The sequence below is a fragment of the Balaenoptera physalus genome (genome assembly GCF_965194825.1).
Source record: "Balaenoptera physalus genome assembly, chromosome: 2".
Classification (NCBI taxonomy): Eukaryota; Metazoa; Chordata; class Mammalia; order Artiodactyla; family Balaenopteridae; genus Balaenoptera; species Balaenoptera physalus.
This window is the reverse complement of record NC_138883.1, coordinates 169,081,246-169,107,892: the sequence shown is the minus strand read 5'-3', so window position 1 is coordinate 169,107,892 and position 26,647 is coordinate 169,081,246. Positions and strand designations below refer to the sequence as shown.

The following is a 26,647-nucleotide window of genomic DNA, read 5'->3' as shown; positions in this document are numbered from 1 at the left end:
AAGGATAAATGTCAATAATGGCCTAAAATGTCATTCCACATGAGAAAATTAATCAGTTCCAGGGTTTTTGTAACTATTGATATCATTTAAACCACAGTTCTTATTTGTATTTTTGCAAACGAGACTTTCTCCATCTTTTTTCTTCAAATTAGTTACTCTCTATGAGTTTTTTCCCTTTAAAAATTCTATGCTACAGGGCCTCCCTGGTGGTGCAGTGGTTAGGAATCAGCCTGCCAATGCAGGGGACACGGGTTCAAGCCCTGGTCCGCAAAGATCCCACATGCCGCGGAGCACCTAAGCCCGTGCGCCACAACTACTGAGGCTGCGCTCTAGAGCCCGCGAGCCACAACTCCACAACTACTGAAGCCCGCTGCCTAGAGCCTGCGCTCCGCAACAAGAGAAGCCACCGCAATGAGGAGTAGCTCCCGCTCGCCGCAACTAGAGAAAGCCCACGCGCAGCAACGAAGACCCAACGCAGCCAAAAATAAATAAATAATTTATTTAAAAAATTATATGCTACAATCTTATTAAAGCAAAGAAACAAATACATCAGAACTACAATTTTTAGTATTCGCTAGAAAAGTTTGCATTATGGTCTCCTTTTTGTTTTATCTTTCTTTTTGTGTGTGTGAATTTTTCTCCAGAGCTTACTTAGAGATCTGTGGATTCTATAGTTCTGTGATAGAAGAGGAATTAGGAAAAATGTTGATAATATCTTAAGCACATAACCCCATCCTCAGCAAACATGACTTATAGACAGTAATGATGAAGGTAGCAGTCCCTGAGTACAGGTCACCCTGCATAAGGTACAGGATTCGTAGGTGGTATTATGGGTTTCCAAACATCCTGCCCTCTCATCAACATGTGACAGTGTCTGAAATTCCACCATCATGTTTTATCGGGCACTCCTGAATTAGATTATCCAAACAGGGAGAAGGCCCCAATAGAAGGAGTCAGAAGGCACGTAAGAGAGTAGGGCAGCATAGGGGACTGAAAAAAAGCACGGGTGCACAGTTACACCATACAGGGCAGGTCCAGGGGAAGCTTGGACGGCAGAGGATATTATGAAGGATATTAGCTGCTTGATGAGTGACAGCGTGTCAGCATCTGTGTAAAGAGGTTGGCGGAAGACATAGAAGGCATTTCCTGCTTTCTAAGCTTGCCGTGTTGGCTCTGCAAGACCTCAGTTTTGTGCAGTCTCAGACCTCACAGGCAGGATCACCTCAGAACAGCTCAGCTTATGCTTTGTTTTCCTTGTTCATCAGCCCCGGAAAAGGATTGTTGTCGCAGAGAAAGAAAACGGAGTTCTTCTTCCTCTTGGGGCTGGGAACACCCTGCTCCCTACATCTGGATGAGAAGGAAGAAGGAATGGGAGCCCAGGATCTTAACAGCATATGGGTTTAAAAATCTACCAGGTAACAACATTTTCCACCAATATTTTCCACTCTTTCAGTGTCCCAGTGATGATGTAGCTGATGGCCAGAAATACTAGAAGCCTGATCTCTGGTTAAAATCTTTTTTAGAAGACTATATATTACTTGACTACATTTTCTTATATTTTTAGGCTGCAGCTAATTTCTTTCAGTCTTGGGTGTGTGAAGCCGTAATTATTCAATCAGCTGAGATATATATAACACATATATTTACACAAAGGTATACAGCTGTCATTACTATAGGGCATAAGGGAGGGTCAGGATGATAGAATGCTGAAAAGTCTCTTGTAAAATTTTTGTTCAAGGATCTAAATGTAGAATTAAGCAAAGAGTAATGCAGTGAGAAATACTAGGGCTTAACTGAAAGAAAAGACAGAATTCATGATCTTTCATGCCCTACCTCCATGATAAGTATTCAGTTCATTTGGAGGTTTATTCTCCTTTGTAAGAGCCAAAGCCTTTCATCATTTCTGGGCATGGCATACCTCAGAGGCAGACAAGGTGGTACCAGCTGCACATGATGAAAGAAATCACACGATTTCATTGTGTAGAGTAATGACAGGAATGGGCAGTTCAGACCAACTGGACCCATTTCTGCCACTTTTTCAAGCGTGCACGCGTGCACACACACACAGAGCAGAAAAAGAAGACTCTGAATTTGTGGAGGCGGGAACTGAACCCAGTACCCGAGGAATCTTAAATCTTCTGGGTCTGTTATGGTGGGCAAAGCAGCGGGTCTTGCTCACAGTAAAGAGTAAATTTGTTTATTAAATTAGCCCAAAAAAAGCTAAATTATTACATGACTTTTCAAAGCCATGAATAGCCAGTAAAATGAGAAACAGAGATATTGCCACATTTGCTTCTCTAAAATAGTAATGATAGCAAACATATATAGCAGTTGCTAGGGTCTGTATTGTTTTAAGGGCTTAAATAAATTCACTTAATGCTCATAATAACCTTATGATTATGGTTAAGTATGATTTTCCTCCTCTTCTAGTAATTGGAAAACTGAGGCACAGAGAGGTTAGGTGATTGTCCAAGAACGCACCATTACTGATTGGCAGCAGAAGTGTTGACAGGGGAGAGTGTGGATGCCCATTAATAGAGGCATACCCTCAGGCACCTGAAGGGTAAATGACGTACACCGCGCCAAGATTTCACTTAAACTCCAGCATCTTTCTTGTACCATAGTCCATCCACTTGAATGCCTATGTAAGTGAAGTGGCACATTCTAACAGAGCGAGATTGCACCATATGGAGAAGGCACCCCAGGAAGTGGGCTGGCAGCATAGGCTGCTCAGTGGATAAGTGTCTCAGAAGAAAGTGTCTCAGAAGAAAGTGTCCAGAAAAAGCCCCAAGGCACTGGGAGAAAAAAAGGAAGGAAACTGGAGGGCATTACTGCCTACGAGAAAGTCGGCACTGCTTTCAAAATTAATGAGAAAGTTGCATATACCACACGCAATAGGGTCTCTCCTTTATTAGCCAGTTAAGTATTAAGGATTTTGCATGTTTCATTTTTCTTCTCTAATTACAAAGGTGGTTGTGCACCTATAGGATTAGTTTCATTGCTTTGTATTTGATAAATTCACATATCAAGTCTTTAAATGTAGCAAATGTATGACTTGCTGAGGACTGTGTAGCTCATTAGCAGATAAAGAAGGAGATGCACTCAGTGTTTTTCCAGAAAAAAACCCAAAAGAGGTTCAGGCAAGATCAGAACTTTCCAGTAAATAAAACTTCTCAAAAATGAGATGAGGTGCCTGCAAAGGGCTGAGTAGCCATCAGTAAAAGCATCCTGACCATAGGCCAGGAATCCCCGCTGGACCAGATGACTTCTAATAGTCCTCCTGACCCAGTGCTAAGACTTTGGTGATTATTTTCACAGGGAACTTGATTTTTTATGTTCATAGACATCTAAACATTTGGAAATTTAATGAAACCATTTTAAGTAGTAAGAAATTGAAAGACAGAGCTCTCAGTTAATTTTATGAAGCATGCAGTCTTAGTTTTCTAAATACCCTGGATAAGTTGGCAAGCCCTCTGCAGTGCTGGGGCTCAGAATCGGGGCTGAGCAAGTATGTGAGGGCTGTGGTCCCTGAGGGCCTGAGTGCAAGGAATAGATACAGCGGAGAGGAAGGAAGGGGATGGAGGAAAAGAGGAATAATACAAGTGACAGGGATCCTGATACGAATGTAATCATTACAACAGTCACATCAGAGAATCATGGCTGTTCTCATTTTTCACATGGAGGAACTGAATCTCAACGTCGTGAGTCCCAAGGCCATGCGGTAAGTGGCAGAGGCAGGGCACAGACTGCAGAGCTGTGACTCACCTGTGCAGTAGCTTGCTCAGCCTAGCATGCGTGGCTCTGTATTAAAGACAGGCCTGGGACTTCCCTGGTGGTCAAGTGGTTAAGACTCTGCACTCTCAGTGCAGGGGGCCTGGGTTTGATCCCTGGTCAGGGAACTAGATCCTGCATGCCACAACTAAAAGATCCCGCATATGGCAACAAAGATCCCATGTGCTACAACTAAGACCCAGGGCAGCCAGATAAATAAATAAATAAATATTTTTTAAAAAAACAGACAGGTCTGAGAAGAGAAGCTTATTTCCGAATCCTGCCATAAGCCTCATGAATTTAAAATATCAGTACTTTGGGAAGTCTTTATGTTGCTCAGCCTCACCTGAAACTCACCTTTCTTTATATGAGATGGAAATAATATTAATGAACCCTATAGGTCTATTAATTTTTTTTTGCCACACCACGTGCCTTGTGGGATCTTAGTTCCCCGACTGGGGATTGAACCCGGGCCACGGCAGTGAAAGTGCCAAGTCCTAACCACTGGACTGCCAGGGAGCTCCCTAAGTCTATTAATATTATAAACTCAAATTCCCATTTTGAAGGACTAAGAGAAAATGGAAAATGATTGAGTCCATAATAAAAAGAAAGTGTAGAAACCAAGTTTTGATTTTGCTTTTTGACCCAAGCTTTGATTTATATTTCTCTATGTCTGAAACATAATCAATGTTTTCTTTGTGTTTGGTTATGTTTCTCTATTCCAGAAAGCATGAAAGGAAGAAAACCCTCCCACAAACTTTTCTCACATTATTCCATTGAGAGAGGGCTACAGACTAATTAGCTATGGGTCTATTGGCTATCAGACAAACCTTTTCCTTTATCTCTTCAAAACAGAGTAGAAACAGTTGAGACCGGCATAAGATCTGTTACTCTAGGACAGTGATTCCTAACTAGAAATGATTTTGTCCCTTCCTCCCCTCCAGGAGGACATTTGACACTTTCTAGAGATATTTTTATTACCACAACTGGGAGTGGTACTGGCTTCTAGTAGGTAAAAGTCAAGGATGCTGCTAAACATCCTACAAAGCACTGAACAGCCCAACAACAAAGACTTATTTGGCCCAAAATGTCAATATTGCTAAGGTTGAGAAACCCTGGTCTAAGACCTGGTAAAATGCTTGGGAGTTTACGTACCTGGGCATGCCCCTGGCAAAATCTTCTAGGCCTCCAAACCTAGGGAATCTCAGCACAGTGGAATTGCCTAGAGCTTTGTGGGAAGAGAACATTTTCCCTGTATTCTCCATTAATTTTCACAGGTTCATAAACTGGGCTTAGATAATTATTTCCAGTGTCTTCTTTCTCCATTCTTTCTCATTATGCAAAGGCAAACCGGATTTTGAGAATTTTTGCTTGTCTATTATTTTACATCGTTTTTCATGGTTTGATTTTTAGGCCAGATTTTTCCTTTTTGTTAATTTAATTTTTTTTACAAAGGGAAGAAAATGTGGAAGAATATTTGGAAAAAAAAACTTTTAAATGTCTGATCTCTCTAAGAATAAGAACAATCATTGGAAATTTATGTTCCAAGTTTTCCGAATTAACACCAAATGGTTTCTGAACAACTACTCGAATGACAATTTCAGTAACCATTTTCAATATTTATAATTTTTAAAAGTCTGCTATTTTAAAAAATTCAATCTGATTAGACAACTGGCCTGAATCCAAGAAGTATGCTGAAAGCAAGAACTCAGAAACACAAACTAGTTTTAAAACTTAAAAAAGAAATGTTGATAAAGAATGCAGAAAGTTCACAGGTAAGAGAAAAAGAAAACATAATACAAAAGGTGATAGAACTTGACTATCAAGGTGAAAAGGTAATGAGTGCAAAGTCCAGGTATGACATTTATGATTTTTGAGACAGTCTGTCTATATCACTTAAGCCTTGGCAAAATCCCCAGACTCACAGAGAAGACTGAGTCATCTCTCATTCCTTTATTCTCTGTAAAAAAGGTGACCTGGGTGTATATTCTGTGACTGATTGTGCTGAACATGATGAAAATCTGAGAATAAAAAGCCAACGACATCAGTTGTAAAGTGAGAAAGAAATTATTTCCTGGTTACGCATTTGGCCTTATCATACAAACTAGATTTTTCTGGCCTCCTGTTTCTTTAAATGATCTTAACTTAAAGATGTGTTGAAAATATCTCACCTGTGCGACTTTTAGGGTTGTTGCCATGTGTGGGTTTGGTATGAACCAACAAGAATCTGAAGGTTATTTCTCAAGCCAAGAGACAAACTCAGATAATGACAAAGTTGGCCTGAGCTTTGAGTTCAAAAGGATCATGATAGTTTTGCTGAGCTCAGAAATAGTGGAGAATTTGAGGTAAAGTGGGTGCTAAAGCAAGAAAACCACTGACCACAGCAACCAAATAGCATCTAAAAATGGCCTGTAGAAACAGAGCATGGCTTCACCCAAATACTAATGCAATGCCCAGTCCTGCATTGAGGGACAACTTTCCACTAAAAGACTTTCCCCAATTGCTCCTTACAGAGAAAATTAGAAAAATGTTAAGTGATTTTAAAATTTGATCCATTTATACTTGTTCCTTAGGTGTAAATTATAAATATTGGGATTATCAATGTATGTTTGCTGGAAACTTATCTGAAGTATATTCATTAATTTTGAAGTTAACTTTTATTGTTGTCCTTCATATTCCAAACATGAAGACCATTAAGTCAAGCTAATTTTTTTCTTTCTAATATAAAATAAAAAATAATAAAGCAATAAATAAAAAAATAGACCTCTTAATTAATTTGGATTCCATTACTATTTGTGCTAATTATACAGAGGCTTTTCTTGTAGCTTACTTTTGTTTTACATAGATGACATATATATATAGATTATATATATATATAAAGTTGATAACCCAAGAGCTATAATTTCATGGAAAATATTAGCTCATTTACATAAAGAAACTGTGAATGATATAGAGTGTAGGTTTATTTATTTAAAACTTTTCGACTGATCTGTTTATTAATGCAGAAATTCTAACTGACTAGGAATTCCATTTTAAATTATTTTTTAATAATAGATAAAATGTATTGTGCACTCCTTAAGTATTTGGTACTCTGAATACGATATTTTATTTAAGACACACAATAACCCTAAGAAGCAGGAACTAACATTATTTTCATTGAACAGGTGCAGAAAATAAGGCAAAGAAGTTAAGAAACTTGCCCAAGGTCAGGTGGTAGGTGGTGGAGTCTGATTTTAAAGCTGAGTCTGCCTGACTTGGAGCCAAAAGCCTAAAACAGAGTACCATAAACTTTTCATTAGTCTAGGTATTACTTTATGGACTACAGTAAAAGCACATTGTTTTTGTAGTAGTCTATAGTTAAGAATTAATCACAAATTCAAACAGACTTTTCTTATTAGTTCCAATTACTAAGCTTTTAACATATGTTAGCGAATGCTCTTCCCTCAAACCTCAGTGTTTTTGCAATAAAATTTTATTCATGTTCAGTTAAAAATCCCATGAGATTTACTATGATTTTCCATTGAAGAAAGACATTAATATTGCAAGCTAAATTTAGAACCATATATCAAGAGCCTTAAAATATTTACATCATATAACTTAGGAATTCAATTTCTAGAGAATTTTTCCTCCAGAAATAGTTAAAATACATATAAATATTTTATTACAAACATAGTTATTTATATATTTTTATAAAATCAGAATTTGGAAGTAATAAAAATATATTGAGGAATGGTTAAATAAATGATGGCATTGCCATTTCAAGTGATATTTATAAAGAGCTTACTATACCATGGAAAAACACTTGAGTTATATGTTTATTTTACTTAGTGTGTGAAGCAGAGAAGCAAGGCATTATAGAGTAAGCATTTAGTCACAACCGTGTAAGATAAACTTTCCAGAATCGCAAAATTAAAAGATACCAAACACGTTTAAAATGCCTTTATATTGTACTCTTATTTTTCTATATTTTCCAGTTTAAAATAATTTGCACGTACTAATTTTAAAATGAAAAAACACATTTTAATTTTCTTTTAAAAAAGTTATAGGCCAGTAAGATGGCAGAATGAGAGCTCCCCCACTTGTGTCCCCCACGGCAACAGTACTTTGGTCATCCTCAGACAAAAGTGCCTTTGTGGGAGCTTTGGATCCAGGTAAGAGGTTGTGAAAGCCTGATGGAGCCCAAGATCGTCGAGGGCCATTTTAAGAAGGCACGCCCACACCCAGGCGGCAGGCCCACTGACCGAGGTCCCAACGACAGGCCCAGAAACAGCCTCTTCTCCCTGTGGACTTGCCAACAGCACCATTCCCCAAGGGACTCAGGAGGATAACTGGCCTGCCAACCTCAGTCCCAGTTGAGGACCCTGAAGTGGCCTGTGACCCAGCTCCAGTCCCTCTCGGCCACAATCCAGAAGGAGTCCTGCTCACCCAGGGACCCATGCCCATCAGTGACCCTGGAGGAAGGCCCACCAACCTTGGTCTGATGGTGGAGCCTGAAGTGGCCCTACAGCTTGGCTCTAGCGCTTCTCAACCGTGGTCTGAGAGTAGTCTTGACCACCCAGGGACATGATGGGAGACGTGGTCCTTCACATTCCTGATGGTGGGCCTGCTGACCTTGCTTTGTTTACATATCCTGAAGCAGCCCTGTGACCTCGCTCCAGCGCTACTTAGCCATGGTCCAGAGGCAGTTCGGCTCACCCAAGAACCCAGCAGGAGACATGCCTCCCCATGCCCCTGGAAGCAGGCTTGCAGACCTCAATTCCCGCTGTGGATCATAAAGCAGCCTCTCATCTCAGCTCAGTCCCTCTCAGCCATGGTCCAGGGTAGTCCTGCATGCGCAAGGATCTGACCAGTGACCCAGCAGGATCTCTCCCAGGAACCTGGTGGGAGACACACCTGTCTGTGTACGTGACAACAGGCCAGCTATCTGCAGACCCAATTGCAGACCCTGAAGTGGACAGTTGTCCCAGCACCAGCCCTACTGACCAAGGTCCTGGAGCCATCCAACCAGAGACCAAACAGGATCCATGCCCACCTGAGCCCCTGGTAATAGGCCCACCAACATCATGAAACACCACTGCGGACCCATACCCCTGAACAACCGATGGATCAAGGAAGAAATCAAACAGATCTTGAGACAAATGAAATGGAAATGAAAATGGAAACACATACCAAAGCTTATGAGATGCAGCAAAAGCAGTTCTAAGAGGGAATTTTTCAGTGAAAAATACCTACATTAAGAAAAAAGAAAGATCTCAAATTTACACCTAAATTTACACCTATAGGAACTAGAAAAAGAAGAACAAACTAAGCCGTCAGCACAAGAAAGGAAATAGCAAGGAAGAGCATAAATAAATAAAAGACCAGAAAAACTTTAGAACACATCTATAAAACTAAGAGTTGGCTTTTTGAAAAGGTGAACAAAACTGGCAAACTTTTAGTGAGACTAACCAAGAAAAAATACATAATATAAATAAAATAATAATTTTATAATAAAATAACAAAATTATAAATAAAATTATAAATGGAAGAGGAAACATAACTGATACCACAGAAATATAAAGGATCATAGGAGACTACTATGAATAATTATATGCCAACAAATTAGATAACAAAGAAGAAATGGATAAATCCCTAGAAACATACACCTCTCATGACTGGATCATAAAGAACTAGAAAATCTGAAGAGTCCAATAATGAGTAAAGAGATTGAAGCAGTAATCAAAAATCTCCCAACAAAGAAAAGCCCACAACCAGATGGTTCCACTAGTGGATTCTACCAAACTTTTACTGAAGAATTAATGCTAATCCTTTTCAGACTCTTCTAAAAAAATTAAAGAGATGGAAACACTTCCAAACTCTGGTTATGAGACTAGCGTTACCCTCACACCAAAGCTAGATAAGGACAGTACAAGAAAAGAAAATTACAAACCAATATCCCTGATGAACATAGATGTAAAAATCTTCAACAAAATACTAGCAAACAAAATTCAACAGCACACGAAAAGTATCATACACCATGATCAAGTGAATTCTATGCCTGAGTTGCAAGGATGGTTCAACATACACAAATCAATAAATATAATATACCACATTAGCAAGATAAAGGATAAAAATCATATGATCATCTCAATAGTTGGAGAAAAAGCTTTCGACAAAATTCAACATCCTTTCCTGATAAAAACTCTCAACAAATTAAGTATAGAAAGAATGTACTTCAACATAATAAAGACCATATATGATAAGCCCACAGCTAACATCATACTCAGTGGTGAAAAACTGAAAGCTTTTCCTCCAAGATCAAGAACAAGAAAAACGTTCCCACTCTCACCACTTCTATTCAAGATAGTACTGGACATCTTAACGTGAGTAGGCAAGAAAAAGAAATAACAGGCACCTAACTCAGAAAGAAAGAAGTAAAACTGTCTCTCTTTGCAGATAACATGATCTTATATATAGGAAACCCTAAAAATTCCACCAAGAAACTGTTAAGAGCTAATAAACAGATTCAGTAAAATTGCAGGATACAAAATCAACATACAAAAATCAGTTGTGTTTCTATGCACCAGCAATGGACTATGTGAAAAAGAAATGAAGAAAACAATCCCATTTACAATAACATCAAAAAGAATAAAATACTTAGGAATAAATTTAACCAAAGAGGTGAAAGAAATATGTACACTGAAAACTATAAGACATTGATGAAAGAAATTGAAGAAGACACAAATAAATGGAAAGATATCCCTTGTTCATGGATTGGAAAAATTAATATTGTTAAAATGTCCATTCTACCCAAGGCAATCTACAGACTCAATGCAATCTTCATCAAAATGTGAAATACCTTTACCTATATCTAATGGAATATAATGTAATATTATATGTTATCGATTATATTTATGTTATGTATTCCATTATAATATACAATATATCCTGTTTTATATATAAATTATATTTTATTTCATATATATGTATAATATTCCACTATATACATATAGTAGAATATTATTCAGCCATAAAAGAGAAGGAAATCCTCCTTTTTCTGACAACATGGATGCATCCAGAGGACAGTATGCTAAATGAAATAAGACAAGACAAATACTGTATACTCTCACTTACATATAAAATCTAAAAAAGTAAACTCACAGAAGCATAGAATAGAGTGGTAGTTTCTAAGGACTGAAGGTGTGGAGGTGGAAATTGGGAAATGATCAAAATGTACCAACTTTCAGTTATAAGACAAATAAGTTCTGGCCATCTAATATACAGCACAGTGACTACAGTTAATAATACTATCTTGTACGCTTTACATTTGCTGAGAGAATAGATCTGAAATGTTCTCACCACACACACACACACACACACACACACAAAGATAACTGTGTGATAACTATGGGGATGTGTTAATTAGCATGATTGTGGTAATCATTTCACAATGTATAAGTATATCTCAAGTTACCACGTTTTACACCTTAAATATACACAATTTTTATTTGTCAATTATACTCAATAAAGCCGGAACAAAAACAAAAAATTCAAATTAAAAGTTATGAACAGAATTACTAAAACTTAGCAAATTCGACCGTCTGTGAGTCAAGTTCAACTTGCCACGAATCCCACTGGTGTAGCTGAGGTAGTGAGTGTAGTTAGAGATCCCGAGGTAGAAAACACAGAGGGAACTCAGTTCCTTCAAGTACAAACCACAGGACTATTAACGTGGGCACTGCAATAGATTCCCATTGTCCTGGATGTGATAGCTCCTTAGAAGCAACCAGGAGCCCAGTATGCCCAGGCCCTTGTATGACTTGCTATATCACATGCCAACTTTGCCACTTGGTTCATCTGGATACCCTATATGCTGGCAGTGTCTCAAAGCAATGGTCTTTGGAAGCCACCACACTATCACTGAAAGAGACCAAAAGGAAGTGCCACAATGAGATACCTTGCCTCTCTCTTGCTACTCTGAAGGCTGATCTTGTTCATAGCTGGGGGAAAAAAGAAAGTATGCATGGCAGAGGGAATGGGGGTGGGCATGGGGGTAAGTTCTTTGTCTTTTAGGACAAGTTCCATGTCAACTGGAAGGATGGCATAAATTGCAAAGTCATGGCCTTTCAGAGGTTGAGAAAGCCCTTAGCCATGTCCATTTAAGTTCTTTTTGCATATATATTTTTTTAATTAATTAATTTATTTATTTATTTTTGGCTGTGTTGGGTCTTTGTTTCTGTGCGAGGACTTTCTCTAGTTGTGGCGAGCGGGGGCCACTCTTAATCGCGGTGCGCGGGCCTTTCACTGTCGCGGCCTCTCTTGTTGCGGAGCACAGGCTCCAGACGCGCAGGCTCAGTAGTTGTGGCTCACGGGCCTAGCCGCTCCGCGGCATGTGGGATCTTCCCTGATGAGGGCTCGAACCCGTGTCCCCTGCATTAGCAGGCAGATTCTCAACCACTGCGCCACCAGGGAAGCCCGCATATTTTTAAAGAGGGAAAAAAAAAACAAAACCCAATGCATAGTTGGAAAACAATGTTATATTTTAAATATTTAGTCCTCTCAGATGTATCTTTAAGACCATATAAATTGCTTATTTCAAGATAACAAGTATAAATTTAAATAATTTATAATAATGCATTTTAAAAAAACTTTTATAAAACACCCTCTAAAAAGGTTTGCATGGTACAAAAAGTTTGGGAAACACTCCATTTTGCTACAGTCTTCTTGAATATTGACAGTGCAGGTTGGCATATTAAAGGCTTCCAGACATTCCACAAGATAGAAGGGTTTAGCTTTGCTTATCCCATTGTTTCTCAAGCCTAATGAGTCACAACATCTTTTTCAAGCATAAAGAAAAGTGAATCGAGGACTTCTCCGGTGGTGCAGTGGTTAAGAATCCGCCTGCCAATGCAGGGGACACGGGTTCGAGCCCTGGTCTGGGAAGATCCCACATGCTGTGGAGCAACTAAGCCCGTGCACCACAACTACTGAGCCCGTGTGCCACAACTACTGAAGCCCGCGTGCCTAGAGCCTGTGCTCCGCAACAAGAGAAGCCACTGCAATGAGAAGCCCGCGCACCGCAATGAAGAGTAGCTCCCGCTCATCGCAGCTAGAGAAAACCCGCGTGCAGCAACGAAACCCAACGCAGCCAGAAATAAATAAATAAATTTATTTTAAAAAAAGAAAAGTGAATCGAAACACACTTTGGGAAGTGTTTCTCTAGGTATGTCCGTGTCCAAATCTCTTTTTTCTTTCTCAGTCTCTTTTCCCATGTGAGACATCAGACCTCAAACTACTTCTCCCCAGCCTCTTTCCCAAGCTCCCTCCACCTCGACCCTAAAATACAACCCAGAACCTGGCAAGAACTGGATCAGTTCCTGAGATATTGCTGGTGGGTTTCATATATCAACTCTGATCTGAAGAGAATCCATGTTCAGCCAAGAGAACATTCAGTTCCCATTCCACTTGGTCCTTAGTCTCCCCACACCAGCAAAAGTTTTCATCAACTAAGGTCTCCTTGTTTTGTGTGTGTATGTGCATGTGTGTGTGTGTGTGTGTGTGAAGTGGACATCTTTCCATTAGAAACTTGGCACTGGCTGAGGCACCAATTAATTTTGCATAAGCTACCACTGCACCATTAGAGGCTAATCCGTTCATTCATAACCACAAGGTATTGTGTTAGGGTCATGTACATGACTTGTGCCTCCAGCACTATGGATTTATTTAGTCCTTAGCCTCTAGTTCCTGCAGCTGTGTCCTTTCAATGACTGCTTTATGGTGGCCAAGAGAGTTGAGGTCGCCTGCCAGGACTCTGAGATCTGGAGGAACACATGGACACATTATTCCTCTACTCTGAAGCTATCCAATTCCTGTTCCGGTCAGATGGGGAGATAGTGAGTGGATATCTCTGAAGCAGCCCAGCACTTACTGTTGATGATACTACTCATGCCTGACATTACTGCAAAAGAACGGGCAAATTTATCCTCCATGTTCTTCAGTGGAAGGTTAATTACCAGTGAAAGTGTAATAATGCCAAACATAATTCTGAATGTAGCTCCTGCGTTTCTTTGTAAGAACCGTTATGGAGTCATTTTTTTTACTCTAAGACTACGCATTGGATCCAGTCTGCTTCAAACAAGAAGCCAGGAAAGAGGGCTTGCTATGCTAATTGAATACTAATTAGGCTTTTGCTTAAGTGGTTGTGTGTTACAATTATTTGCAACTATATTTTTTTCTGTATTTATGTTGAGGGGAAAAAAAATACCTGAAAGGTAGCAAGGTTCTTACTTAGGCTGAATATCTGGAAGTATCTTGCCACTGTTTTTCTTTTTTTTTTTTTTTGTACTTGTAACATTTGTAAAGGGTTTTGTTCTGCACTAAGAAAAAGCAAAATATCATCATCATTATTACTGGCCTTTGTTCACAATGGATTTCATCCAGACTCTAATCAGTTACTCTGTGACTAACAATCTGAGTCACTAAGTTTCACATGTTTATGGATTTCAACACAATTCCCAGGCCGAGCATTTTTTTGTTTATTTTCATGTTTCAGGACTCAAAAAACTAAATGCCCTTCCGGATTTCGAATCTGGTGTCACTGAGTGACTGGCTCTGAACAACTCAGCACATAGACTGAATCACTCCTTCAACAACAGATTAACAGTGGCAAAAGGTCAAGAACTAACCAAACTGGCAAAAGGTTAGTATATACTTTTAGGACAAAGTCTTTAGCCTGGTGGAGAATTCAGGTAAACATAAATATTTGTGTTTACACCATGGTAATGGTACTAGACAGTTTCAGAATTGAAAATGCAGGAACCTCCAACTAAAAGGGGATTAAGAGAAGGACAAAAAAATGCAAGTATATTTACTGGTTATTAACTTTGTAAAGATCTATGTCTTTATCCTTACAGCTTCTTCAAGGGAGTATCAGAAAACGGACAATCTGAGCTAAAACATCCTTTTTTATGGAAAATTCCATTACTTTAATAATTTTCTCTTTCTACTGTATCCATTCTCATACCAGTCCCATCTTGTCCCTAGATTATAACTGTCCGTGGTTGGTCACCCTACACCCATCTTAAAAAGGCAATTACCCTGTCATTTTGCCCATCAAATAACTTTATAAACATCTGGTCACACATTGTCACGGCATCTCCAATTAATAACACCTTACAGTTTTATAGCACTCTTCAAAGGATTCTCTTGCATGTTAGCTCACGTTAATCTCATCTTCATATGCAGTAGAGCAGAAATGTAGTGCCCCTCTTACCCATGAGAAAATTGAGGCATATTGATGGATGTAATTGGCTTAGCCTCAGTGGCTCACGTCATATGGATTATTGCTAGAAAAATCAGAATCCTGGTCTGAAGCCATTGCACTAGACACATAACAGAAATTTGAGATTTAAAAAGAATTTTTGCCCCTAAGTCCTCATATGCAAGATTAAGAGTAAAGTCTGGACAAATGATTTGTTATTTTTGGGTATCATCGGTTCTTGCAAATGCTATTTGTGATATCAAATGTATATTGTATTACATTAATGCTGTCCAAAGTATAGAAGTATAACTAGATCACACAAAATGTTATCAAAATATAAAAAGATAATAAATAAAATGAACTGAATTTTAAACGATTTGTGCATCATTCTGTATCCTTCATAGGATGTCCTATGGGTCTCTACGGGATGTTCTTGAGTGTGCATTCTTACGATTCCTGTTGTCATTCAAGTAAGTGACTTTTTTTTTTTTTTCTATTGTGAACCTATTGGATTTTACATTTAATTAATGGCCTTTCTAAGGAAAGACTTATCTACCATTTCCTTTACATCTTCCACAGTGCCTGGCCTGGGCACACAGTAGTAGCTTTTTGATTTCAATAGAGCAGCTACATCTGTAACCTATTTTGAAGTTTCTTGTCCCTAAGGCCCATGTACCAGCACTGAGCCTCCTATGGGTAAATGTGATTTTGCAGCAGTAAGACAGTGGGATTCCTTAAGGCATGGTTGGTGAACCACCGCATCACACTCACCTGAGTGTCTTGGTGCAGATGTCTGAGTCTGAACACACAGCTTCTCCACCATAACCTACCAAGTAGGCAGGTGGCTGCCTCCCCAAAAGAGTCTTCTGAACTCTAAAGCTGGATCACCACTTTTCAGTTTCTGGAAGTTTTAATGACTTTGGTTGTGAAGATGCTTCCTGGGCCTGGCCTTTGACAATGAAAATAGAAGATGGTCCCTCACTTTTGAGAAAAGAGGTCAGACTATAAAAATGGCCCAAAACAAGGACGTCTGACACTTACTGAGAGAAAATGTTTACCTGTGCAAGAAACACTGTCACCCAGTTTATGGGAGCCAGTCCGCAAGCACAGCACCTAATTTCAGCAATCCACGGGGCTGCCTTCCTTCCACGTGCTGGCACTTAGGAGAGGACAAACAGGGCTGAGCACGGCCATGTCGGAATGACTAACATTTTTCCAACCCAGAGTGACATTACTGATTGGTAACTATTTTCCCCTCAAACCAAGCAAAATCAGCATTCCTCTCCCTCCCTTGTGCCAGAACCCGAAGATGAACAAAATAGTCTTTCGGAGGGGCCCGAGTTCTGCTCGGGGCTTCAAACCTGAGCGGGGCTGCAAGGGATGAGGCGGGAGGGAAAAGACCAGGGCAATGAATACATATAAAGGGAGAGCAGGGCCCTTGAGGAACGGACAAAGAACGGGGACCCTCATTCCGGGGAAGGCTGGGATCAGGGGTTGAATTAACAAAGGATTCATAAAAGAAGGCTTCTGAATCTGAGAAGAGCGACGGCTTTAAGCTGCAGCCTGAAACAGTTAAAATCTGACCATACGTTCTTACAAAAGTGGTAAAGTAGATGGTGTGTCAAAACTTCTTTTTTTCGCCCTGAAAGGGGTAAAGGAAAGGCCCTATTTCCCAGTCCACATCCTGTAACCGCGGGCATGGTTCAGGGATAAGCCACCGCACGGCTCTTTCAAACGCCTGGCTGGGCAGTTCGAGGATTTTAAAAACACATCAGAGCTTCGCCCACAGCCGTACTTCGAGAATATCCTCTACCGCAGGCTCTTTCGCGGACTTACTTGGGATAAAGAGCGCCTAAAAGTCAGCAGGAAGGATTCAAGGACCTTGTCAGCCTGAAAGCTGGGACGACAGACCTAGGGAGGCGGGGGATCTGGGCACGCTTTCTGTTCCTGTAAAAACCGAGCCGCGGGCAGCCTGGGTCTCCCGGGTCCCCGCGGGGCTCGGGCTGGGGGCTCGCAGACGGGCGGTGGCCGCAGGGGGACCCGTGCGGGCGCCCGGGGAACGGCGCTCAGGTGGAGAGGACGCCGCTCTGCAGCTGCGCCCCGCGCCCCCGCCCCGCCTCCCGCCCCGCCTCCCCGCCCCGCGCCCCGCGCCCGAGGAGCCGCCAGGGTTGGGGGCGCGGGCCGAGGCGCTGGAGCCACGCCAGGCGTGGGGTCGTCGGCGCGCCGCGGCTTGGTCGCCCGGCGGCCCGGCGGCCCGGGGCGGGGCGGGCCCCCTCCCCCGCCCTCCCACCTCCCCCCACCCCCTCCCGGCCCGTCACCGTCCCGGCTCCTTCCCGCGCGCTTCTTTCCTTCCCGCTTTCCCCGGAGAAACATGGCCGGGAGCCGTGAGGAGGCGCCAGACTACGGGCGAGGCGTCGTGGTAAATGCAAACTCCGGTTTCGGGGCCGAGTCGCGCGCTCCCCGCCCCTCCCTTGTTGGCACCCCTCCCCCCCCTTTTAGATTAAACGCCCGAAATGCATTCGGGAGAGAGCGGGCCACGGCTTTGTTCCTCCCTCGCGACGGGATCGCGTCCATCCTGCCCCTCCCCCAGTCTGACCCGCGCTTAACATCCCTTCACCCCGTGTCCTCAGTGTCCCCCCCTCCCCCCGCCAGGAATCCGCTACTCCCGCGTTAAGCCCGGGTGGTGCCGGCTCCCCACTCTCGCTGGCCACCGGGAGTCACCTCCGGGCGCCGGGCGGGCCTGCGAGGACCCCCGCGGGCCGCTCCTGTGGGCCTCCTTCCTCTCGTGCTCCCTCCTGACTCGTCCAGCGCGGGCTTCACGTGCTGTTTTCAGAAGGGATACTCAGGGCGCTCCGGGGCAGCCAGGAAGTAGAGGAGCTCTAGTGGACGGAGCTTGAGCTTGGAAACCCGGGCGAGGGCTCTTTCTGTGGGGCCTCTGCGCGGGCTCGGGACACGCTAGCGCCGTCGAGCGAGCCTCCGGTTCGGCAGAGGGGAAACAGCACGCTGGGCCCGCTGAGCCAGCTAGAGAGGGTGTGTACAGAGTAGCTAGTAGTGTGTCCAAATGAGAAGGTGGGGGAGGATGGGGTCCCAGACCAGAGCCTCTTTATCCCTGGGGATCCCTCGAAGTCAGCCAGCGCCCGGTGGGTACCCATCGCTCGGTGTCCTGGAATCAAATCTGGTCTTGGCCTATGGCGCCGGCTTCGGCTCGGTTTAGAATGGTCTCTATGGAAGGTGGTAGTTTTAACGCGTCAGGTTTAAAGTGACCCGGTGGTGAGGGTGCGGTGTGGGCTAACTTGCTACATTAAGAGTCTTTGTTCAGGGATCAGCCTGTAATGCACAGATAATCTGTGTGTGACGGGGAAGGGACTACAGGATAGGAGCGTTCTGCTAGGAAACATCTCACAGCCTAACCGATCTGTTCAGGTTGAACCGTGTTGCCCAGTATTAATTTCAAAGCCGGGCCTTTCCTTCTTAAAGGAGGAGTTCATTTATTTATTCATTCCACTCATGTTGACTGTCCTGTTGTGTTCCAGACCGTGTTCTAGGCTCTGGGGAAACAAAAAGCCCTGTGTTGGTGGAGCTCACATTCTAGAGGGGAACACAGGCAAGCAGTAAGAAAGCAAATACACAACGAAGATACTTTCAGAGAGTGATAAGTGCAGTGAAAAGACAAGAGCAATGAGATGGAGAGTGGTTGGCGGAGGGCTGGGGATGCTGCTTTAGCTCAGGCAGAGCAGCCCCTCGGTGACATCTGAACCAAGAGCTGAAGGCTAAGCAGGAGGTAGCCACGTGAAGACTCTGAAGAAGGGTCTTCCAGACAGCGCCGGCCAAGGGCAAAGAAATCATTACATTCTGAGAAGGAATCATGACACCCAGTTTACGCTTTAAAAAAAAAAAAGGATCATTCCAGTTGCCATGGAGAGGATGGCCAGGCCTAGACTTGGGGTGAGTTGGAGTGGGATGAAAATGTAAAAGGGGAAATCACTAAGTTCAATTCTGGGCAAGTTGAGTCTCTAGTACCTGTAAAGCCTATGGGTCAGGATGCACAGGAGGCAATTTGAAATTCCTGTTTGGAATTCAGGAGGGTGATTAGATAGATTTGGAAATTGTCAGCAAGTAGAAAAATATCTGATGCTTGGCAGTGGATAGGGATGCCCAGTGAACATGGAGAAGAAATGTGAAACTATTGTTAAGGGTAGAAAGCCCCAAATGTAACAGGCCGAGTGTCTGGGAGAAGCCAGATAAGGAGACCAAGAATGAGTAGCAAAGTAGGAGAGAGCAGACGGGGTGGTAGGTGCCTAGCAAACAGAGTTTTGTGGAGGTGAGGAGGCTAAGAGGTCAGCAGCAGGGGCAGATGCCTCAGGAAGAGCAAGTGGCATCACGATGGAAAAGACGAAGCCATCAGTAGTGAGAATCTTTTAAACAACTATTTCATCAGTAGAACGGTTAAAGTATAGTACTAGTATCTAATAATAGATAGTCTTAAAAACGAATGAGGTCAGTCGATATGACTAATAGGAACGGTAGATTGTTAAAGTCTAAAAAGCAAATGATGGAACAGTAAGTAGCCCAATCTATCACTGTTAAAAGAAGCTTTCTCAAAAGCAAGGTAATTTGGTGAAAGATGCAGGAAGGTAGTGAGAGGGTCCACCAAGGTTGGAAATAATCAGGGTATAATGGAGATCATCCCTGCATTTATGTCATTCTCTCCAGTAGAACTTGGGATAATTACATTAATATCAAGTTGGATATGGGCAGGCAAGGCAAATTCAGAATGAATTCAAGGTGCTGATGGAAGGGTTGAGAGGAAAAGGAAAGCTCAGTAGGGTAGGTAATACGGGGAAAGCAGAGAGCACTCAAGGATGGGTTGGAAAAAATCAAAGGGAAATTTTAGTACCAGTGGAAAAGGGGGCAGGTAGTAATGGCAAGCATTTATTGAGCACTTACTATGTGGTTTTCCTGTATGATTCATTTAATCCTCACAAATCTTCGAGGTAGGGATATTAATAATCCCCAGTTTACAGAGGAGGAAGCTGAGGCAATGATAAGCAATCGCCAAGGTCACAGGATTAGCAAGTGGCAGAAGCAGGAGTTGAAGCCAGCTTTCCAGCACTGTGCCACATGGGAAGCTGTGCTTCTGGAGAAGAATGTCAAAGGGGAGGCTGCTGTGGCGGATGGGATGTGGCTAAGGTGGACCAGAGGCGAAGTCGCTTGAGCTAAGGTAGGTGAAGTTACTACAAGATGGAGTAGCTAGAAGGATCATCAGGGCGTGTACTGGAGTGTCCAGAAATGAGGTGGAGAAGAGAAGTCTGAGTTGGTAGAAACTTGGTGATAAAGATGGCAAGGGACATAGAGCCAGATGACTTGAGCCTAAAATGAGAAATACAGTTCGTGCAAGAGAAGGGAAAATGAAGAGACTGAAGATGGCTCTTGCCTACAAATGGCTTTCAGTTTACTCGGGGAGGTAGGACATTAGTAGATTATTAACAATAAATGGGAGCAGGTGCTAATTACCAAATCGGAGATGTAGACCCTGAGTTTAGAAACTTTGCTCAGGATAGACTGGCTACCAGTGTCCCCCGTACCATGCCGCACACACACACCTCAGTTGGTATATCTTTGTTGCTTCTCAGGGAGAGAAAAGATTTCTCTACCTCTCTGGTCTTTGGGGATCAGGTTATTAGATATGGTTTACTTTTACAGAACCATTATCAAAGAAGCATAGTTAGTGCCTACACATGTGAGTTTGGTAGGAGTAAGGAGAAGAGAAAATCTGAAATGATTGTGCTTCTGTTATGGCATCTCCTTCCCCCTCCCCCCATGGAAACGACTTTACTAGATGTGATGAGTTTCCCCTTCCGGGTATAGAGCCCCCCACAGAAGAGGAAGGCATGCAGATACAGGATGTTATTTGGTCTGTGGAGCCCCCCTTCATTCCCCTGGTAGCAGAACCTGAGACCCTTCTTTGAGGACACAGCTTCGACTCAGTTTCTCAATGTGTGGCTCTGAGACATCCCTCACAGTGCACCCCCTTCCCTGGCTCTGGGGCTGGACCAGTGACCCCAGCTGGGCCAGTTGATGTTCTTGTCTGGGATTCCCAGAAGCAGAGCTGTGGGACGAGACACCCTTCCTCTCTAACAGTGGATGGGTGGATGTGAACCTGAAATTGGCGGCCACTGTGATCACTGCCTGACGGAGAGAGTAGGGCCCAGGGTTTGGGGCTTAGCAGCAGAGAGGAGCCGAGGTTAGCTTTTTTTTTTTTTTTTTAAAGATGTTGATGCAAATACTTTAAAAAAATTTTTTTTTAAATTTTTGGTTGCTTTGGGTCTTCGTTGCTGCACGCGGGCTTTCTCTAGTTGCGGCGAGCGGGGGCTACTCTTGGTTGCGGTGTGCAGGCTTCTCATTGCGGTGGCTTCTCTTGTTGAGGAGCACGGGATCTAGGCGTGCGAGCTTCAGTAGTTGTGGCACGTGGGCTCAGTAGTAGTGGCTCGCGGGCTCTAGAGCGCAGGCTCAGTAGTTGTAGCTCGTGGGCTTAGTTGCTTCGCGGCATGTGGGATCTCCCCGGACCAGGGCTCGAACCCATGTTCCCTGCCTTGGCAGGCGGATTCTTAACCACTGTGCCACCAGGGAAGTGCCCCAAGATTAGCTTTTTGTATGTGTTTCCAAACTATTTTTCTCCCTAGGGGTTACAACTTGAAAAACAAGGCAAGAAATATTCTAAGCAAAAAATTTATTTTTGATGACTTAGAAAGAAGGTCTTCAGTATATCTTCCAATGGGGAAAAGAGAGTCCGAAGGAGTTCCGGGGTTTGCATGTGGTGTAAAATGGCTCAGTGTGTTTGTCACTTCCCCAGCTTGGCCATATTTTGCATCTTTGAACAGAGAAGCCATTGTTCTGAATAAACTTAGAGCGTATTATCTGTGATACTGAAACTATTTAAAGACTTCTTGTTTTGATTTTTCAAAAAGAAGATGAAAAACATAATTATCTGCAGTTCCTAGCAGCCTCCATTCCTTCAGGTCTAGGACACATTTACAGTGCAATTTGCACGCACTATTAAGGATAAACCAGTGGTTCCTTCATTTCTAATTGTCTTTTATCTCTACAGTGAAAACTCACTATTTCAGACTCATTGGGAAATAGGCTGGTTTGGCTTATAGGATAGTTTTAGAGAAACATGTTTCTTCTACTTTGAAATTTACAGTTTTAACTAGGGTAATAAGACTTTGGCAGATAGGTTTAAAGCACTTCTTTAAATTAATTAACACACATAATTTGTAAGTAAACTATTAATGTTTCAGTACATCTAACTGGTTAACATTTACTGCAGCGTTCTGTAGACCAGATACTGATGTAAGAGTTTTACATCCATTATCTATCTTATTTAGTCCTTGAAATAGCCATATGAGGTAGGCATCGGCTCCATTTTATAGATGAAAACACTGTGACCCAGAGAGGTTAAAATGCCCAAGGTCCAACAGCTAGTAAATTCACCCCCGGGTGTGTTAGACTTCTAATCCGTGCTCTTAACCATTACTCCGTGCTGCCTCTGAGCTACAGATTGCCAGTACAGTTTTTATATGTAGGTTTGTTTTGTCATTTTATCATTCTTTTCTTTTTGGGGGGCATCATTTATTAAGCATTTATTATATACCTGGAGATGTGCTAGGAACTCTAAGTACATTATCTGCTCTATCTTTTTATCCTCAAAACAACCCTGTCCGTGGGTTTTATTGTGTCTTATTTAAAGGAGGGGGAAATGAGTCTCAGGTGTAATTTTCCTAACATCATAGTAAGTGTCAGAGCTGAGCCCTAGACCAGGGACTAGGGAGTGGTCTCAGATTCAGCCAGGCAGGGGGTTCTACAGGATTTCCGTGGTGGGAGGAGTGGCCACTAGTTCATGCCGCTGCCTCTGGGAGGGCTGCAAGAGGCAGGGTGGGTGGTGTGCGTGGTCTGGCAGGGGAGCCAGAAAGTGCTGTGCCCTTGGGTGATCTCCCTGGGGCCTGGTGCTGGTCAGGCTTCTCGTCTGGTCTTTGTCGTGGTCTGCTAGTGCATCTTCTGGAATCTCCTCACGTTCAGCTGGCGGTTCAGGCTCTGACCAGCCGTTGTGGTGTTGATGGTGACAGCAGGCCCCAGGAGTTCTCAGGATGGAAGCCAGAGTTGCTCTGTGCAGATTCAACAGTTGCCACCAGCTGATTTGCTGGTCAAGGCAGAGCAGATGTGATGCTCTTCAGATACGCAGATGACACATCATTTGACTGTCAGTCGGCCCACGGTAGGTAGGAATTTCTGGGGCCATGAACAGTGGTGCTCTTTATCACAAGGAGATAAACTGAGGGTTGGGTAACGTGTGGGTGGAGACTGTGCCATTTATTCACTCACTTAACATTTTTGAGCTCCTACCATATTCCGGGTCAGGGTTCTGAGCACTGGCGTTTCAACAGTGAATGAGACAAAGTCTCTACCAAAAGGAGCTAACATTCCAGTGGGAGGAGACAAGACAAAACACACACGCAGACGTACATATGTCATAAGCAGTGGGAACACACTGAGCTCTGAGGGGCACCAGGAGCTTGGGAGACATGATCATAGAGCAGGAACAGTCAGCAAGGCCTCCAGGAAGAAGTGGGGCCTGACCTGAGTTTTTGTGGAAGATGCTGAGTTTGGGATACAGAGGTAGGGGGGACAGAGAGGAAGAGGGCATAGGTGCAAGACAAATGAGCAGAACACAGAGCTGGGAAGGATCCTGATTTGACTGGAGACCAATCTGAGGGCAGGAGGGGATGGTGTAGGCAACTGGGCTGGGAAATTAGGATAGGTCTGCATTATGAAAGGCCCCGGAAGCTTACAGCTGCATGGAGGAGTCTGGTGGAAGGGTACGGGAGTAACCGGAAATCCAGAGCCCATTCAGCTGTGGTCTGTCTTGGTGTCTAACACCTCCGTGTCACAGGTTTTCTGGATGACCTGAAAGTAAACGTAACTTGGTCTTCACCATCATTTCCTCTCCCGCCTCTTCGCTATCTAACCATCAGACTTGCGCATCCTGTCCTAAGCAAGAGGAAGACTTGCTAGCAGTCTGTCCGCTATCTGAATATACCAGTTTTCTGGAGTAGTCGGCTCCCAACAGGACTGACTTACGTTCCCACCATGGCACAGCCTTTTGAAGTCTTTACTGTAATGACCCGACCACTCAGAAGTTTGGGTCCACAATAATCCCAGGAGACATGTACTTTTAGTAGGTAATCTTTCCCAGGCAGATGAGGTGATTACAGTGCACAGACATGTAAGAGTATATATAATAATATATTATAATAATGTGGGGTGATCCTGTCTCTGTCAGTAGACAGCCAGACCTCGGAGATATGGTGGGTTCACTTCCAGGCCACCAAAATAAAGCGAGTATCGCAATAATGAGTCACAAATTATTTTGGTTTCCCAGTGCATATAAAAGTTATGTTTACACTACACCATGGTCTATTAAGTGTGCAATAGCATTGTCTAAAAAAACAACGTACACACCTTAATTTAAAAATACTTTATTCCTAAAAAATGCTGAGCATCATCTGACAGCACAAGGTTGCCATAAACCTTCAATTTGTAAAAAGCATACCATCTGCAAAGCGCAATAAAAGGTGTGCCTGTAATTACAAACATAATTTTACTTATAATATATTCATGATAGTATTTGTAATTTAGATATAAATTGTATATTTACATATGTGCACTCTTACAAACAATGCTGTCAGGTTAGCTGTAAGACATTAAGTTGGTATTTTATCTTGTGATGCCAAAAGTCAGGAATGGAGTTCCCTGTTCACTTCAGTAGGTCCTTCGTCAGGTTACGTGAAACAAATTACCTTGTCCCACCTGGCTTCTCATAGGTTGACGGAATATAATTTTTTAAAAAATTTATTTGGCTGTACCAGCTCTTAGTTGCGGCTTGCAGGAACTAGTTCCCTGACCAGGGATCGAACCCGGGTCCCCTGCGTTGGGAGCGCGGAGTCTTAACTGCTGGACCACCAGGGAAGTCCTACAGAATATAATTTAATACCATATGGATTATCAGACCTAGTCTGTTTTCAATATTATTCTTTTTTTCAAAGGATGCTCTTGTTTATTTATATTTCTTAAAATAAATTTCCAATGAAAAATATTGTAACCAAGATAATTTGATTTGCAGATTATGGACGACTGGCCAGGGTACGACTTGAATTTGTTCACGTACCCACAGCACTATTACGGAGATTTGGACTATGTCCTCATCCCTCACGGCATCGTTGTGGACAGGTGAGTGTTCTTTGCCGTGTAAGTTTTGTCTAGCCCTCTCTTGTGTGAGTCAAACGGTACACTTGGGGACCCTCTTCCGGAGTCTCTTCTATATAATGGTACACAGAACTATTATACTGCAGAGAATTTGGAATAAAATAAATCTGTGCTTTACATGAACTATTTACTGGGATATTTGTTCAGGGGAAATGGTGAGAAGGCTATACATATGGAAGGTGTTACATCACAAGTAACAGCCTCAAAATAACAATGTCCTGTACAAACTGATGAAAATGAGGGTTGGGAAAGCGTTTATCTCACGTTTTTCACAGACTCTTAACCAGGGACAGTTAAGAGGTGACCTTTGCTTTCACAGGCCACACCCCTGAAGGCTTTTCCTGCGACTTGTGTTTATCTCAAATAAGTCATTTCTCACAGGTCGGCCAGTCTGTGCACAATTACGTTTTCAGTGGTAATGTTTTAGAAATAGAAATATTTGCAGCTTAAAAATAGCAGCACAGAACTGTTTCTCGAGTAGTGTTTCTAGTTCTTTTGGACCCGTCGACATAGATATCCTCTGGCTCCTTCCTAGCTGATTGGCTTTTCGAAAGCCAACATTTTCTCTCCTGTTCTAAGCCCCTAAGTCACCCTCATTTGTTTTTTGGTTTTCAGAGAGCCCCCTCCAGTTCAGCCCACCACAGGCTTCAGGATTGATAGGTCCTATCCCTTTAACAAAGCTTCCTTAATGCCCCGACTCTTGCCTTTCCATGGACCTCTAATTTCTTGTACAAAGATCAAGTACTTAAGCCTTCACATTTATATGAAAAGCAAGCTTCATGGATTTCAGACTCAGAAATTGGGGTGGGAGAGGCTCTGAGAAGCAGGAGCAAACTGAGACTTTGGGCTCCGCACTCTCCCCTTTTCCTTAAGCCGTTGTATTTCTGCCTCTATTTTTTTAAGCTGTTATATTCTTCTGAGTTAAAATTTAACTTGTAAAATAGATCCTCAGCCAAAGGAAAGTTTGAAAAGCGCTGGATGGTCACTATTCCCAGGATATTATCTTTCCATCAGTGCCTGTCTGTAAGCAAAAGGAAATGTCATTCTCTCACTCACATTCTAAGATTTTCCATTGGATAAGATCTGCACATTGTGTATTCTCTCAAACTATAGTATATTATTAAAATAAGGTCTAGTTTGTGGTTTCTCACAGCCTCAGGTGGCCTTCCATGGTATACAAGTTTTGATCCTTGAAAGGAAAAAAGGTTCTGTGATGAAATAAATGTAAGAAATTTGGCATCTCCCAACTTGCTAAACCTCTGTGTTGGCAATTCATATTAAAGATACAGATTCCTGCAAAAAAAAAGGGAGGGG

At 42.6% G+C, this 26,647-nt stretch overlaps 2 protein-coding genes and 1 long non-coding RNA gene across 7 annotated transcripts in view; 2 read left to right on the top strand and 1 right to left on the bottom strand.

Annotated features, from left to right (window-relative positions):
* ENKUR (enkurin, TRPC channel interacting protein) overlaps positions 1–13,318 on the top strand; it is a 54,292-nt gene extending 40,974 nt beyond the window's left edge. Inside the window, exon 5 of the mRNA XM_082452948.1 lies at positions 1,266–13,318. Coding sequence (XP_082309074.1) covers positions 1,266–1,355 — 90 coding nt within the window. The 3' untranslated portion in view covers positions 1,356–13,318. The remainder of the gene's footprint in view (positions 1–1,265) is intronic.
* Positions 13,319–13,410: 92 nt separating this feature from the next.
* Positions 13,411–16,357, bottom strand: LOC309656457. Its single transcript, XR_014261371.1, has 2 exons — positions 15,782–16,357; positions 13,411–15,095 (listed from the first exon to the last, which is right to left on the bottom strand). It is a non-coding gene; the product is annotated as an uncharacterized lncRNA (long non-coding RNA).
* Positions 14,344–26,647, top strand: part of PRTFDC1 (phosphoribosyl transferase domain containing 1) — a 98,296-nt gene continuing 85,992 nt past the window's right edge. For 2 of the 5 annotated variants that reach the window (XM_082452952.1, XM_082452956.1), the window contains exons 1-2: positions 17,261–17,429; positions 25,191–25,297. In XM_082452952.1, coding sequence (XP_082309078.1) covers positions 17,382–17,429; positions 25,191–25,297 — 155 coding nt within the window. In that variant the 5' untranslated portion in view covers positions 17,261–17,381. Of the gene's footprint in view, positions 14,450–15,414; positions 15,481–17,260; positions 17,430–17,898; positions 18,041–18,164; positions 20,232–25,190; positions 25,298–26,647 lie in introns of those variants that run through there. The other 3 variants (XM_082452953.1, XM_082452954.1, XM_082452955.1) reach the window with 3 other exon arrangements.